Source organism: Bos indicus, chromosome 27 (assembly GCF_029378745.1).
Source record: "Bos indicus isolate NIAB-ARS_2022 breed Sahiwal x Tharparkar chromosome 27, NIAB-ARS_B.indTharparkar_mat_pri_1.0, whole genome shotgun sequence".
Lineage (NCBI taxonomy): Eukaryota > Metazoa > Chordata > Mammalia > Artiodactyla > Bovidae > Bos > Bos indicus.
In genome coordinates this window covers 33,141,314-33,156,290 of record NC_091786.1, presented here as the reverse complement: position 1 = coordinate 33,156,290, position 14,977 = coordinate 33,141,314, and the positions used below count along the sequence as shown (strand labels likewise).

General features: G+C 58.7%; 1 protein-coding gene across 1 annotated transcript in view; it reads right to left on the bottom strand.

Annotated features, from left to right (window-relative positions):
- ADGRA2 (adhesion G protein-coupled receptor A2) overlaps positions 1 to 13,662 on the bottom strand; it is a 37,157-nt gene extending 23,495 nt beyond the window's left edge. Inside the window, exons 1-2 of the mRNA XM_070781390.1 lie at positions 12,999 to 13,662; positions 750 to 821 (exon numbers count right to left, since the gene is read on the bottom strand). Coding sequence (XP_070637491.1) covers positions 750 to 821; positions 12,999 to 13,264 — 338 coding nt within the window. The 5' untranslated portion in view covers positions 13,265 to 13,662. The remainder of the gene's footprint in view (positions 1 to 749; positions 822 to 12,998) is intronic.
- Between the last annotated feature and the right edge of the window lie 1,315 nt (positions 13,663 to 14,977).

Genomic DNA, 14,977 nt, shown 5'->3' with positions numbered 1-14,977 from the left:
GAGAGGGTCCGGCTCCAGCAGGGACAGGAGGCCCAGGTGTCCCGTGGAGAAGACAGGACCCAAAGCTGTCGTACAGGCTGTGGATCAGAAGCTGCCAACTGAACGGGGAACTGAGAGAGGGCTCAATTCAATCCTCTCCTTTGGTACGGACTTTGCCCGTGATAGAGGCAGGTCCCCAACTCGGGGAAGGAGCTTCTCTCGGGCTAGCAGGACCCTTGCCAAGCGAAGGCCCCACCACCAGCTCCAGCCCCACAGGGCAGCTGATGCAACAGTAATCAGGGTGGTGGGGGAACAGTGAGCGGGAGAATTGGTCGTGACCCGCTGTCCCCACCCTTGGCCAGGACTCTGGCCCCTGGGAGCTTTGTTTATTGCTTGTGTTTAGGGAAGCAGGAAAGAGGCCCCAGTCACACTAAACCCTCCCTCTGCCCGGTCTGCTGGGCCCCCAGCTGGGAGGGGGCGGTGGCTTCTGGCCAGTTAAGGGGTTTGGCCCTTGGAGCTAATTGCTCATTAAAGAGCGTTAATGAGCTTCCCACAGCCCCACCCCTGCCTGGACCAGCGAGGTGTCCCCAGGCCTCTCTGCTGTCCCCGGGGAGGGAGCGGGTCTCTCTTTCCCAGACCAGCCCCTCCGCCCTCCGCTTGGTGGTCAAGTCCAACTGTGGGCCCTGCTCCGCCAGCAGGTTCTGGGTTGCGTGGCCCCTTGGCAGTTAGCACCCCTCACCCTCCCTGGCCCACCCCGCCTGAGCACTTACAGTTTCTCTAGCAGGGACAGTCCCAGGAAGGCTCCGCTCCGGAGGCCGGTGATCTTGTTGTTGCTCAAGAGCCTGGAGAACCGGGGAGAACACAGATGGGAGAAGAACACTTGCCTTCTGCGTAAGTGGCGCCCCCTGAGGTTGTGCAAGGAGCAGCCCCACCCTGGGCTCTAGGAAACCACGGGGAGGAGCCAGCCAATAGCTCGGGCAGAATACAGTCAGCCCACTGAGCCCCAGCTCCGCCATGTCAACCTGCCTGGGATCCCGCAGCCTGGATCTGACTTGGGCTCCATATAAGCAGGCACGCTACTCTGTTTCCACCTGGGAATCACAGGCCCAAGCCCACAGCCCCACCTTTCTCCCCCACCCCGATAGCTCTGTCTTGCTCAAGCCGTCAGCCTTGACCTGAGGACAGTGATGGGCAGAAAGGTCTAGCAAGTAGAACAAGAAGCCCAGTAGGTGTGGGGGCAAGTGGAAGGGATTGCCCTTCCTTGGGGTCTCCATCACTCTGGGAGCTCAGGGCCTCACCAGAAGGGGACCCCTCCCTCCCTGCCCTCAAAGGCCCCCAACTCAGAGGAACAGAGTGCCTGTGCGTCCCTAAGCCTGTCTACAACCTTGACAAGAAACTGATGGAGTCCTGGGCGCCCCCCGCTCCAGGGAGCCCAAGCCTCAGGCTCTGCCTCTGAGTCTTTGTTTATTTATTTGTTTGTACTGGTGGGAGGCGGAAAGGGGGCCCCAAGTTCCTGACGGAACCCACTCTGCCCACCCACTCAGTCTTTCTCTGCCAGGCTCCCCGCTGGGAGGAGAGCGATCCAGACCAGTCAAAGGGCTCATCCCTTGAGTTAATTGCTTATTAAAAAGCTTTAATGAGGGACTTCCCTGGTGGTCCAGAATTTAAGACTCATGCTTCCACTATAGGGGGCGTGGGTTCGATCCCTGGTTGGGGAACTAAGATCCTACATGCCATGTGAGACCAAAAAAAAAGGCTTTAATGAGCCTCTCAGCCCAAGCTCTTGCAAAGGGTTTCCCATCTTTGCTCTGAGCAGTGGAGAGCAGACCTGGGAAGGCCAGAGGGGCAGGCCTCCGGCCTCCTCTCCAGTGGGCAGCCTCGGGGCTGGACAGTAAAAGAGAGGGCAGGGGGCAGGGACTGGGCATGACAGGGGTTGTCCGAGCTCTGTGCAAAGCCTCCTGGAAGTGGGTGGGTGCACATACCAGCCCAACAGTGAAAGGACCCCAGACATCTGCGCTACTCCAAGTTCAAGGAGCATGTGGAGGGCAGACCGTGGCCGGATGGAGGCACGGGCGGGAAGGGCTTTGTGGGTGAAGGGAAAGAGGTGCAGCTCATCTCCTTCCCTGCTTTCTCCGCTCTGCAGAGAGGCCCCCTCCTCCCCTCCTGGACCCCGCCTCACTGTCTCTCCACCTCATCATCCACAGTGACCATGTGGACGGGTTCCGGGGAAGTGCTATGTTTCCAAAGTGCTTCACACACACACACACACCTTGATATTTCAAAAAGCACATCACAGTAGTCATCATATGAATACTTAGAACTTTCTTGAACCCCTTTATTCTCATTTTATGCGTTTTGTTCTTGTTCCATTTAGTCGCCAAGTCGTGTCCGACTCTGCGATTCCATGGACTGTAGCCCGCCAGGCTCCTCTGTCCATGGGATTTCCCAGGCAAGAATACTGGAGTGGGTTGCCATTTCCTCCTCCAGGCGATCTTCCCAAGGATGGTTTTGTTTCCCATTACCTGTGGTGGCTGATTGTAAATAATATTGTCAGTTCTTACAGCTCTAAGGGTCTGGTGGGGCTGGGGTTGCCCCCTTGGTGGTGACAGGCTCCTGATGGTGTGAGTTTTAAATCCAAACCTGCCCCTCGTCATCTGCACCTCATTTCTTCATATAGCCTCAGGGCCTGAGGCTCAGAGGCTGCATTAACTGTCAAAAAAAGGCGAGAGGACCCCTCAGTATCCTTATGTGGGGGAGAGATCCTGAAATACCAGAAGGAAGGGTGAGAAAGGGCATCTGTTTCAGCCTCCCCCACCCCAAGGTCTCTCCAGGGATGACTCCTGCCTGGGTCTTGGGAGGAAGACAGATTAGGATGCTGATGGGGGTGGGGAGCACAGGGAAGGGTCAGGGGTATGGAAGGACAGAGGAATGGGGGAGCCAGGTTATCACAGCCCAGAGCACCAAGGGGGAAGCCTGAGAACACTGCCAAACCTGAATGGCGTACGGGCCTGTTAAAGGGAGCGGAAAGCTGTTTTATTTCCTGCAAATATATCTGTGGATCCCAGTTTGAGAAACATTGACCTTAGGAATGAAAATAAATACCTTCTAAGAAAAAATTATCTCAAAATTATCAGCAAAAGATTTTTGTTTACAGATCGCTGAATTAAAAACAGAAAATTAAAAAAGTCTCCAATTCCCAAATCCCTAATATTAAAACTCAGGATTGTAACTGGAGAACCCCATCCAGACACGTCTAGAGGTAGTGCTGGGGAGTAGGTACCCCACATTCCCCAGACGCTTCAGCCTTTAACCCTTGAACACCTTTCACATACCCCAAATTTAACCCAGAGTCGGTCAACAGAGGTAGAACGCCAGCTGCACATGTAATTCAGAACGTTCTAGCAGCCACACTTTTTAAAAGTTAAAAATTAAGTTAATCTTAATAATAGACTTTATCTCAGTGCATCCAAAATGTTATCATTTTAACATGTAAAACATATGTTATTATGTATTATAAATATATAATTATATTATAAATAGAAAACATTACATATATATTATATATACTTATATATTATAAATACACAATATAAATTATATACATAACAAAAATTATGAATGAGCTATTTTCCTTCTTTTTGTACTGTCTTGGAATCTGGTGTGCAGTGTCCTCTTCAGCACAACTTAATTTAGACCAGCCACATTGCAAGTACTCGGAGGCCACATGGGGCTGGTGACCTTAACCCTCATCCCTGATCTAGTCTGCTTGTAGCCAGCACCGCCCCCCCACGAGGAAGTCTGGGCTGCCGGGGAGATCTCGAGGCAGCCGGGGTGCTGTGTGCGTAGGTGTGTGTGTGTCTGTGTGTGTCTGTGTGCGTGTGGCCTGGGAGCAGAGCAAAGGATGGGGCCCAGCACCCGAGGCAGGTGAGGCTGAGCCTCTGGTCCAGGAGAGCTCCCTCCTGGCTCCCGCCCCCTCTGAAGTGGGCTCTGTGGGCCGGGGAGGAGAGGGCACAGCAGCGTGGGAGCAGGGTTGGCTGCAGCCCATGCAGCTGGCTGGGCCAGCCCAGTGCAAACTCCCAGCCTGGAGAGTCTTGAAATGAGATTTTTTTTTTCTTGTGTTCGAGAACATGCTCTCCCAATCCCCTACCCTCTAAGCCACTCACAGAAGTGGGGACCCCAGGCCGGCATCACTGCATCTTCCCCCTCCAATGGACCCTCTCTTGCCACATCTCCAGTTCTTGGAAAGACATCACTGATACCATTATGGTTTAGCCCCCAAGTAGCCAAAATTGGATCTTTTGGTCTTAACAACCTAGATCAGGCTGAGGAGATTTTATTTTCGTCCCAGAGTGTGGGGACTGAAATAATGGTGTCTGCGGGTTCAGTTCTTCGGAGGTGCCCCTTGTGTGTCTGGCCAGGAATTTGGGACCGCGTTTGGGGGAGGTAGGAAGCTGGCAGTCACAAGGCTGCTCATGGGGGTAAATGAAACACACACACACACACAGCCTCATCCATTAGGAAGCAAAATGTTCCCACCACACACGGCTCCCATGGGAGGCAAACAGGCAGGGCGGCCCCAAGCTTCTGTCCAGAGTCACAGACACGGTGCAGTCTTGACCCCTTCTTCCTAATACTCTCAGCCACCTCTCTCTCCCAACAACCTCAGCAGCAGCAGCCTTCCCAGCCCAAGTACAGTGTGCCCGCCAGGAGGGTTTTCTTCCCAACCACGCCACTTGCCTCTCCGGCTGGCCCAGCCCAGCATCCTCAACATCTTCCTCCCTCCCCCCGCCCCCGACTACCACCCAGGGTCACATTTTCACAGGAAGGGGGGCCAGTCCCTGGAGGCCTCTGTTCACTACCCCAGAATCTGAAACCCGGCCAAAGAGAGGGGACACACGGCGTCCATTCCAGAACTCTGTCCGCGCCCGGGTCCTATTTTAGGGAAGAGGAGCAAGCAGCGTTACTGCTAACGACGAGGCTGGAGGCCACAGGAGCGAGTGGCTGGCGTCAGCTGGGGCCCTGTGGCCTCCAGGCAGCCGCAAGAACTCGCCAGATCCCGGCCTGACATCCAAGATGACCCTTGTAGGGGTCCCGCAGGCCCCACTCAGTGGGGCGTGGGGCCAGCACATGCCTGCACCGAAGGGGTCTCACACGTGCTGGAAGAGTCGCACGTGTCACCCTCCCAGCCCCCACCTGGCCCAGCACACACACACATGTCAGGGCCCCACGCTCTCCAGGAATTCTGAGCCTGGAATGCAGGCTGCTGCCAGGGTCCTCTGGGCTGGGAGGGCCCCGTCGCCAACACCTGCTGCTGGCACCTTGGCCGTGTCTTTGGGAGACTGTCAGTGTGGGGAGCAGGGTGGTCTGCTTGCTGATGCAAGAAGAGCCCCAGGCTCATAACCATCAATGTGAGACCGTTCTCCCCTAACCCCCCTCCCGTGGGCACAGTACCCAGGGCCTTGGAGCATTTCCAGGCCCATTAGGGCATCTGAAACCTAAAAAAAAAAAAAAAAAATCACTACTGAATATAGGTGCTGCAAGTGTAAATTAATGAAGGTTTAACTACAGAACTACTAAATGTCATATTATTGCCAATTAGCAATCATCGTTCAGTTTCATGAAGGATGTGGGTGCAGTTTAGCATGACTGATGGGACAATGGGGCCTCCAAATGTGAGACTGCCTCTGGTCCACGGGCCTGGTTCTGACACATACCTTTGCCTAAAGGCTGTGCCCATTCCACTGAGCCTGACTGCGGGGCACAGAAATGCTGGAGAGGACACATGGCACTCCCAGACCTCCTGCCATCTTTCCCTTGGCTGGAAGACTGTCCGGTCAGCCCTGAACACCTACTGGTTAGGAGGTCACCCTGGTGGGGCCTCTTCTCCCCAGGCTTTAGAGGGCCATGTCCTGCGACATGGAGAAGGAGAAGGCAATGGCACCCCACTCCAGTACTCTTGCCTGGAGAATCCCATGGATGGAGGAGCCTGGTAGGCTGTGGTCCATGGGGTCGCAAAGAGTCTGACACGACTGAGCGACTTCGCTTTCACTTTTCACTTTCACGCATTGGAGAAGGAAATGGCAACCCACTCCAGTGTTCTTGCTTGGAGAATCCCAGGGGCGGGAGAGCCTAGTGGGCTGCCATCTATGGGGTCGCACAGAGTCGGACACGACTGAAGTGACTTAGCAGTAGCAGCAGTCCTGCGACAGCCTCTGACCTCAGCCTTGAAACTGAGCTGTCCAGGCAGGGCCTGAGGTCAAGGTAAAGACAAAAATTGTCTTGCAGTGGCTCCTACACACAGGACCTTCCCTCGGTCCTCTTCTCTAACCTGCCCTCTCTGCAGGGGCACTGCATCTGGGCGATCAGCAGGCAGAAACCAAGAAACTGGAGAAGGCGAACCTACAGCTGTTCATGGTGGGTAGTTGATATGCCTTGACTGGGATGTGGGAGCCCCCGGCACTGGAATTGAGTCTGTTGTGAGCATTCACCCCTGGGCGTCCACTCACTCATTATTCAATCCTACAAGAACACTTATGGTGCGCTTGGCCCTGGGGAACACACCAATCCTACCTGAACACCTGCTGTGTGCTGGGCCCTGGGGAACACACCAGCACTGCAAACACAAATGAGACCGGGTGTCTACCATTTCCCACTCAGGGAAGGTGGAAGAACGTGTGTCGGATAGGGTGGACTATTTGTATAGCTGTGTCCACCCGGTTTCAGGAAGCTGGTAACTTACTCCCAATCACACTTCCTGCAGACACGGCCTAAAATCTCACCACGGGGGACTCAGACTTTTAGGCAAAGAAAGTGGGTTTTTAAAAAAATACAAGTAAACCTGAAAGGATCTGTTATCAATCTTTTACACCTAAGCATAAATTAGCCCTTTACTCCTTCCATTCAAGAGATTTTCCTTGGGAACTTGGAGGCTCCACTTCTATCCTTTGTGAGCCTGTATCCAGCCTCCACCTTGAGCCTGCAAGGCCCCTGAGGGCAGAGACCAGCTCTCTATGGCTTCCTGGCAGCAGAGGCCAGACACACAACACAGGCAACTGGCGGACTGGGTGGGTGGGCGGGAGTCTGGTGGGGTACAGCTCCAGGGGAAGTGGGGGTGGTCCATGAACCCCCAGTTTTCCCAAGCCAGGAGGCAGTTTCCTCTTTGCCTCCACTTCCCCACCAAGTCTTCTGGGCAGTGATGTTGCACAGTGGTCCCCTAAGCACACGTGTATCAGTGCGGGTGGACGCCTCTCTTCCTTGCTCACTATCCACGTGGAGGAAGTAGATTGGTTATCTCCCTGCCCCCAGGGAGGATGGCTCTGATTGGTCAGTGTGGGAACAGGGTTGACCAGGAGCTGGAGTCAAGGGATCTGGCTGGGAGTTGGGTGACCTTGGGCAGGTCAGCCGCAATTGGGGTGCCTTCTTAGGAAAAGAAGGGTCTGAACTGGAAACGCCCACTCCTTAGTGTGATGGCTTTTCCCACCCTGAGTCTCCTGAAATCTAGAGTTTCTGCTCCAACTCACAGCTCCCAGCAGGCGAAGCGCCCTGGGGGCGGAGGGCGGAGCGGGAGGGAGAGAAGCGGGAGGTGGGGGCTCTCGACCTCCTCTTTGCTTTCCAGCTGGGAGACGTCTGGGCCCTCGAGCTCAGGCTGGAACTCCCTCCCGGGCTGCTCCCTCCAGCCGGTTCCCTGCTCCTCCGTGACAGACTGTCCCGTGCCCCTCACCTGGCCCCATCCATCTTGCACACCCGTCTCCCCCAGCCGGCCTCTCCCCACTCCCAGGGCTGGGAAAGCGGGGTCCTGGGAGGCCGCCGGGCGTTAGCTACACTCCGCAGCGTCTCTGCTCCCCCACCCCCATCACCCAGTCCTAAAAGCAAAGGAATGTTCTGGAGTTTGGGAAGGATGGGGGCCCCCCGGAGGAGGAGGAGGGAGGAAGGGGAGGAGGCAGCTTTGTCCTGTCAGTGTCTAAGCTCTAAATAGAACAGAGTGGCTGGGCTGGGGGAATGAAAATAAACAGCCCCTCTGAACAGCCCCGTCTTAGCCGTCAACCGGATTTTCCTTCTGGTTCCCCAGCCCAGGGCCATTTCCCTCCCCTCCCCTCCCCTGCTCTCCGTCTGGGCCCCTGGAGGCCAAGGCTCTACCTCGGGGGTGGGGGGGAGGGGTGGAATGGGGGAGTGAAGGGGGGTTCTCAGTCCAGGCTGTGTGGCCTTGGGGAACTCGCCTCCCCTCTCTGGGCTTTGGGGATGACATGCTTGCCGGAATGGAAGGATGGAGATCAACTCAGAGGTGGCTGGAACTTTTTCTCCTTCAGGAAAGAGTTCTTACCCCAATGACTCCCATGTGGCATAAACTTAGGAACACTTGCTCCCTTTAAACACATGACCCCAAATTTAAGGGTCAATTTATGGTGAGGTTCAAATTACACTGGTTTGCCTGTGCCTTTGGGGGAAATTCTCAGACTCACCAGGACTAAGGATTGCATCCCAGCCCACCTCCCCACACCCCCGAAAGCCCAGCCCAGAGGGGTGAGCTGTAGTAGCAAAAACAGACTTCCTTGGGGGGTCAGGAGTGGCTGGGTTCTTGCATGGGTTCTGAATAATTCTGCAAATAACCCATTCTGGGTCCTGGCCCCACTCGGGATGAATGGGGGTTGAATTTTAGGTCCACTGTCTCAGGTGCAGGAAGGACTCAACCCAGGGAAGCATGGAGGGCTCTGCTGTCTGCCTGGTGCTTCTGAGATGAGACCCTGGGCCCTGTACCTATGGGCAGGGTTCCTAACACCTCCGGGAATGGCTGATGAGTCCTGGAACCTGGGCTCTGGTGGCCATCAGCAACTCCAGGAGGTGGTCGGGGGAGAGTCAGGGAGGCACATGGATTTCTTCAGGGCTCCTCACTTCAGACAAGCGGGGGGTCCCAGAGCCCCCCTAAAGGGAGAGTGTGTTGGAGTCCTGGGCCTCTTCCCTCTCCTTCCTTCCCTCTTTTCTCCTCGCTCCCTCCCCCACCCCCCTCCTCTCCCGCACAAAAGCTCTCTGTACACAGCCACTTCCTCTGGCTGCTGTCTCTGAGCCCAGACCTTATGAGAACCATATGGGGGAAAGAGGGTGGAAGGGAAGGGGGTGGGGAGGCCGCGTGGGCCCGCCCCTTCAGTCAGCATCTCTCCCCTCCCCTCGGGGCTCCTTGCAGGCCATTGGCACACTTTGCCCCCAGCTCCCCCAACTGGACCCCATGGCTGGGATGAGGGGTGCTTAAGGGAGGGCACAAGGGGGCTGTGGGGAGGGCTGGGAAGGGGCCTCCCTCCCCCATGGTGCTCTGAAGACCACCAAACTCACAGCAAAGGGGCCTAGCCACCGTCAGGCACATCTGCAGGGCCCAAGCTCCTTCTCTCCTGTGGGATCAACCTATGTGGTGGGCAACCCCCCAGACTGAGTGGATGAGGATTCCTCAACTGTCCCATGCCTGCCTCCCATCCCCACCCAGCCTTGGAATGTTCCCAGGTCAAAGGGGCCTGGGTCCTGCTGGGAAGGAACCGGGTTTTCTAAATCAGCCTTTGTGTCCATTGGCTCCCAAGTCCAGCCAGGTGAACACTGACTCTCTTACCTGAAAGGAACACGAGGGGAACCCCACCAGCTAATCCTGACGCTGGCATCAGCCAGCTAAACTGTGCGGCTCTGGGGCAAGATGTGGCCTTCTCCCCACCTGGCCTCAGTTTGCTCAGCTGTCAGATGTTCATGTAGGGGCTGGACCTGCTGGTCTCTTAGGTCTGTTTTGGCCCAGGGCACCCAGAAACTTATGACACTGCCCAGTATCCTCTGAGGGCCTGCTCAGAGGTCCTGGGAGGTCCTCAGGAGAGATTTCCTTCTAGAGTTATCCATTATCAGTCTCTTCGTGGAATCCCTGAATATCCCCTCTCCACTTTCCCCATCTCCGTAACTCCCAGAGCCCAGAATCAGAGGACAGGCCCATCAGCTGCTGCCTAGGGGTGAGCAGGAGGCTCACAGTGGTCTGTGTCTGCGTCCCCTGCCTGTGATAAGCCACTCTCCCCCATGAGAACTTGCCCCTCAAGGGAGGCCGGTAAAGGCTCCTGCTCTGGGCTGGGGGTGGGGTTGGCGGGGACATGCCCACAGCTGCCCCCTGGACCAGCTGTGAGACTAGGGGGTGGGGTGGGCAGACGGATCAGGAAGAAAGCCAAGAGTTCTACTTTCCTGGAAAAACTGCGAATGAAAATCCATTAGAGGAAAGAAAAAAAAAAAAAAAGCCAAGGGTGGAGAGAGGGGCCTGCAAAACAGAAGGCAGGACGCAGATAACGGGGTGGGGGCGGAAGGGTTTTCCCTGAGGTGAGCGGCTCTGTTGACAGGGTTGCCCCTGATCAGCCTGCAGGCTGGCTGCAGACGGGCACCTTATCTAGCACTTTCTCTGCCTGGAGAGTCTGCCAGGCTTCCCAAAGTGAAGGCCCGACTTTCCTCTGCCCGCCCAGGACCCACATGGGCAGGGCGGTGCGTGGAGGGGACTGAGAGCTGGCGGCCCATTCTGGAGGAAAACGGGAGGAGAGAGGGGAAAGCTATAATGCAAAGGTTACTGGCCCAAGTCCATTGTTTGCCCTAGGTCATGGGCAGAAAGGGGAAAGGAGAAATTTTGGGGGAAAAAAATAATAAAGGAGGGAAGGGTTTGGGAGGGTGTGAAGGTTTCCGCGCTCTCCGCCTCCATTTGCAGCCAGACTGGAGTGGCTGAAGCCCCTTCCCAGCCCTTCTTCCCTTGAGATGCATGCTGGCTAGGGATGGGTTTACTGGGGGCACTGAACCCCCAGAAAAGAATCCTTGCCCAACTTCTGCTGAAGGAGAATGTGGGCTCTTTTCCTTTAAAAGCCAGCTTGGGGGACGGGTTGCAGTCTGGATCCGGGTTAGGTGGAGTCCGTGGGGTGGTCTCTGAAGCAAATGTCCGTGGTGGGTCCCAGTCTCACCCCAGGGCAGGCTGACGGGCCAGCGGGCTCTCAGGGTGCTCCAGCTTGGCCTGCCCTGTCCGTTGTCCCTGCGGAGATGTCTAGCCAGGCTGAGGGGTGGGGGGCTGTTCTTTGGAAGGTATCTTGGCCCAGGTAGGTCAGTGGCCTGGGACAAAAGGGGGGCGGCCCTTCCTCTGGGGATGGTTAAGGATGGGAAGGTGAGCTAGGAGTCCTGTTGGCTGCCACCCTATCCCCATATCTTTTCACCCAGCGTCTCTCTTGCTGAGAACGTATCTTCTCACCCCACGCTGTCTCCTTGGAGTGGCATCCATGGGAATTAGCCGTGGCTGGAAAGCATTAGTTGCCCAATCATTCTAAGATGTGCTGCAAAACCACCTTTAATGTTTTTCCCCTTCTTTCTGCCGTCAGTACGTTAGGATGCCCTAATGGCAGCACATGTGTGTGAGCAGGGCTGAAAGATCCAGGGCACACATGCACACACACCCCTCTCAGAGCTCAATTCTCATCGCCCAGCAGGGACTCACACAGACACACTGGCCCAATCATTCCACACAGCAAGCATTTTTCTCCTCCAGAAGTGAGTGGGCTGGGGAATGCCCAGGCCTGTCTGGACACTTCCACACCAGTGGACTCTCAGGGGGACGGGAATCAGCTGCCACAGCTGTCTTCCCAGGCCATGGCCCTATCCCCTGAGTGGCGGGAACCCGGGAGAGAGCAGAGGGACACGGCTTCCACCCCGCTAATACACACAGGCACACACCCACCCCAGGCTGGGGAGAATGCAGGCCAGGCGGCCAACGTCAGAGGCTGACCAGTCGTGTCCTGTCAGGAAGCGCACAGCCTCTGAACTCACCCAACCAGAGTCGTTACTGTATTGTTCTGGACACAATCGGATAGACCCTGAGCCAGCTCCAACTCCAGGGCAAGGGGTGGTGGGGAAACGGTCGCCACCAGGGTCAGGAGGACAGGGAAGGGGAAGCGGCTTGGAGGCTGGGTCTAGGACAGGACAGGAAGGGGCCGCCGCCAGGGCCGGACCCCCCACTCCACGGCATGCGTGGAGCTCTGAGCACGTGGTCCGCGCAGGAAATCGCTGCGGTGGGGAGCGGTCGCTAATTCTCCTGCGGGCTGGCGGGATCTCGGACCCTCGTTGGGGAGGCTGGGGGTCGGGTTGTGGCGCAGCGGGCAGAGCCGGTTGCCAATGAGGGCTTAATAAGGCCCGGGCTGAGAAGGGAACGACGGGATGACGGAGGGAGTTTGGGAGGCAGCCTCCTTCCCCTCCGCCAGGTTTCTTTCTCTGCAATCTGCGCGAAGAAGTCAATCGCGAAACGGCCAAAGTTCGTCTTCACATCCGAGAAGGGAGGGAGGAGGAAGGGATGCAGGACTAGGAGCACAGGTCAATTCACAGATGCGCGCGGCGGGACAGGGGCCCAAGAGGAATCGGGACGCCGGGGGTTCTCGTTCACATTAGAAGCGCCTGCACCCCAAGGATAGACATTTTTCCGAACCCACCCTCCTGCCTGAGCTAGAGAGACGGGCTGCAGGCCGGGCTGGCAGGCCCCGGGGTCGGATGGGGCGCCCCCATCTGGAGGATCCAGGCCCGCGGGCTGAACCCGGGAAACTCCCCCAGTGCGTCCAGGGACGCGTCCGCGGTGGTGACGACCACAGGCACCTACTGGGCCGCAGGCGTCGATCTCCGCTGAGCCCTCCTCCCATCCCACCCACCTTAGGTCCCCGAAGTCCGCAACACCAGCCCCGGCTAGAAAGCCAAGGGGTCTGGGCGTCCCGCCAGCGCGCGTTCCCCTTCACCTGTACAGGTGAGTGGGCGCCCCGCGGTGCCTCTCTTTGGGGCGCATCCGTCCCCAGTGCTCCTTCCTCCCTCCTTCCACGCCTGGAGCCCTAATCTTTCCCCTGCTTCTCCCAAGCCTCCTTTCTCGGCTTCTGGACTCAGGCCCGAAGTCTCTGAAGTGGTGGAATCGTCTCTGTCCCCCATTCCCGAGCCCTCCCGTCTAGTCTCCTGTCGTGCCTTCGTCGGGACTGGGGCCCGGCCGGACCGAGTAGGGTACTCACAGGGTAACGGTGCTGTTCGGCAGAAGGCCGGGATCGGGAGGCTCCGGGAGGTCCCCGCCGCCGCACACCACCCTCCTGCGCGCCGGGTTGGGGGCGCCGCCGCTGAGCCCCTTCGGCCGCTCCCCCGAGCACTTGCAGCTGCGGATGGGGACCGGGCAGCCGGGTGCGCCCCGAGTCTCGGGCGTCAAAAGCAGCAGCCAAGGCAGCAGCAGCGGCAGCAGCAGGCGCGCGGGCGCCCCCCGCATCCTGCGTCCCGCGGCGCCCATCAGCCCATCGCCCCGCGGGGACCCACAGCGCCAGGGCTAGTCTGCGCGCCGGCCGGAGGGATCCGGGCGGGCGGGAGGCGTGCTCAGCGGGGGCCCGGGGCGCCCGAGGGCGGGGCGGGGGGCCCTGGGCGGAGGCGAGCCCCGGGGTCCCCGCCGCCGCGCCCCGGGGACATGTCCGGCGAGCGCCCCGGCGGGGAGGACGCGGGCGCGGCTGTCAGCGCGGCGCTGACGGCCCCCGGCGGCGCGGCCCGACTCTCGGCGCCGTGCGCCCGGGCCGGATGAGGCCGGGCCCCTCTGCGTCGCCTGCTCGCTCTGCGCGGGGCTGGGACCTAGCGGATCGCGCCGGGCTCCTGCCGCCGCCGCCGCCGCCGCCGCCGCTCCGTGCCATGGATGGAGGCAGCTCGGCGCGGCGCCGCTGCCGCCGCCTCCAGCCCCCGCCCGCCCTCCCGAGAGGGCGCCCTCCCCTCGCCAGCTCGTCCGTCCGCGAGGCCCTAGCGCCTCCCGATGCGCGGTCAGGCCGCTGTCCTCCTCCTAGTCGCCGCCGGCCCGCCGGGGAGAGGCCCCGCGCGTCCCCCACGCCCGCCCTGACCCTGGACGTCTCCCGGCCGCCCCTCTCCCCGGAGCTGAGGTTCTTCCTCTCCACAACCACAGCCAACCGCTAGCACTTCCCACGGAATCCTGCCTCACTCTTGCCCGTCCAGCCTGCACCCCGATGCTTCTGGGGCTTTCATCGACCCGCGGGCTTGACCAGAGATGTCCCTGGGTGGGAATGAACTTTGTACCCCGCTCCAGGGTTGCTGAGACTCGGCTTCCCCTGACCCCTGACCTGGTGGGCCAGGCTGGAAGCCAGGCGCTCACTCTCGCAGCCCTGCTCCAGTCAGCGCAGGATATATACAAGCTGGAGACGAAGGAGGCTCTCGGATCCTCCGGGTGACCTCGCCCAGCGGGGGTTGCATGTCATTGGGCCAGGAGGGGTCAAAGGCCGAGACAGGTCAGATCTAGGGGCCTAGCTTTTCCACAACCCTGTGCGTGCGCAGGCGCGCGCGTGTGTGGAGGGCGGGGGGCGTGGGTGGGTGGGAATGAGCAGAACTGAGAAGGCAAAAGCAGGGATTCCCACTGGCTGTGGTAAGAGCACTGCAGTGAGTCAGGAGGGCCCGGTCTGGGCGGCTCTGACTAAGAACACAGTCCCTAACATCGTGGGGTGTCAAATCTCCGCAGTCCAAAGGGGCCCTTCCGCCCCCTGGTTTGTGACTGCAAGTTTTGGCCTGAGAATGAGTGAGTGGGCGGGGGCCACTCAGGTGGCTATGAAAACTCTCAGTGAGTCTTAGAGGGGCTGGAATGCAGGCTGGGAACCCGGCTGGGGACAGAGGGTAGCGTGAGGTGTGGCCCAGTGAGCCTACGTCCTCAGTTTCCCCACGAAGGCGGCCTTTTCTGCCACTTAATAGCACCTTTGCGGTGGAGATGCAGGCTGCTGGGGTTTGGGGGACCCCTGAGGCGAGCCCCCTTTCCCCCTCCTCCGTTGGGCCACCAAAGTGGTCTCTCTGATGACTGCCGCCTTCTCTGGTGCCGTGGGTGTGTGTGGCACCTTTTCCAGCACGGTGGCCTGTCAGCGGGGTTCCCCCCACCCACCCCCTTTCCTGGGAAGGGTTTCTTTCCCTTGTGTGGGCGGCAGACGCTGAGCCCAGACACGGACTTCTTCTGGCTCCACAAGCC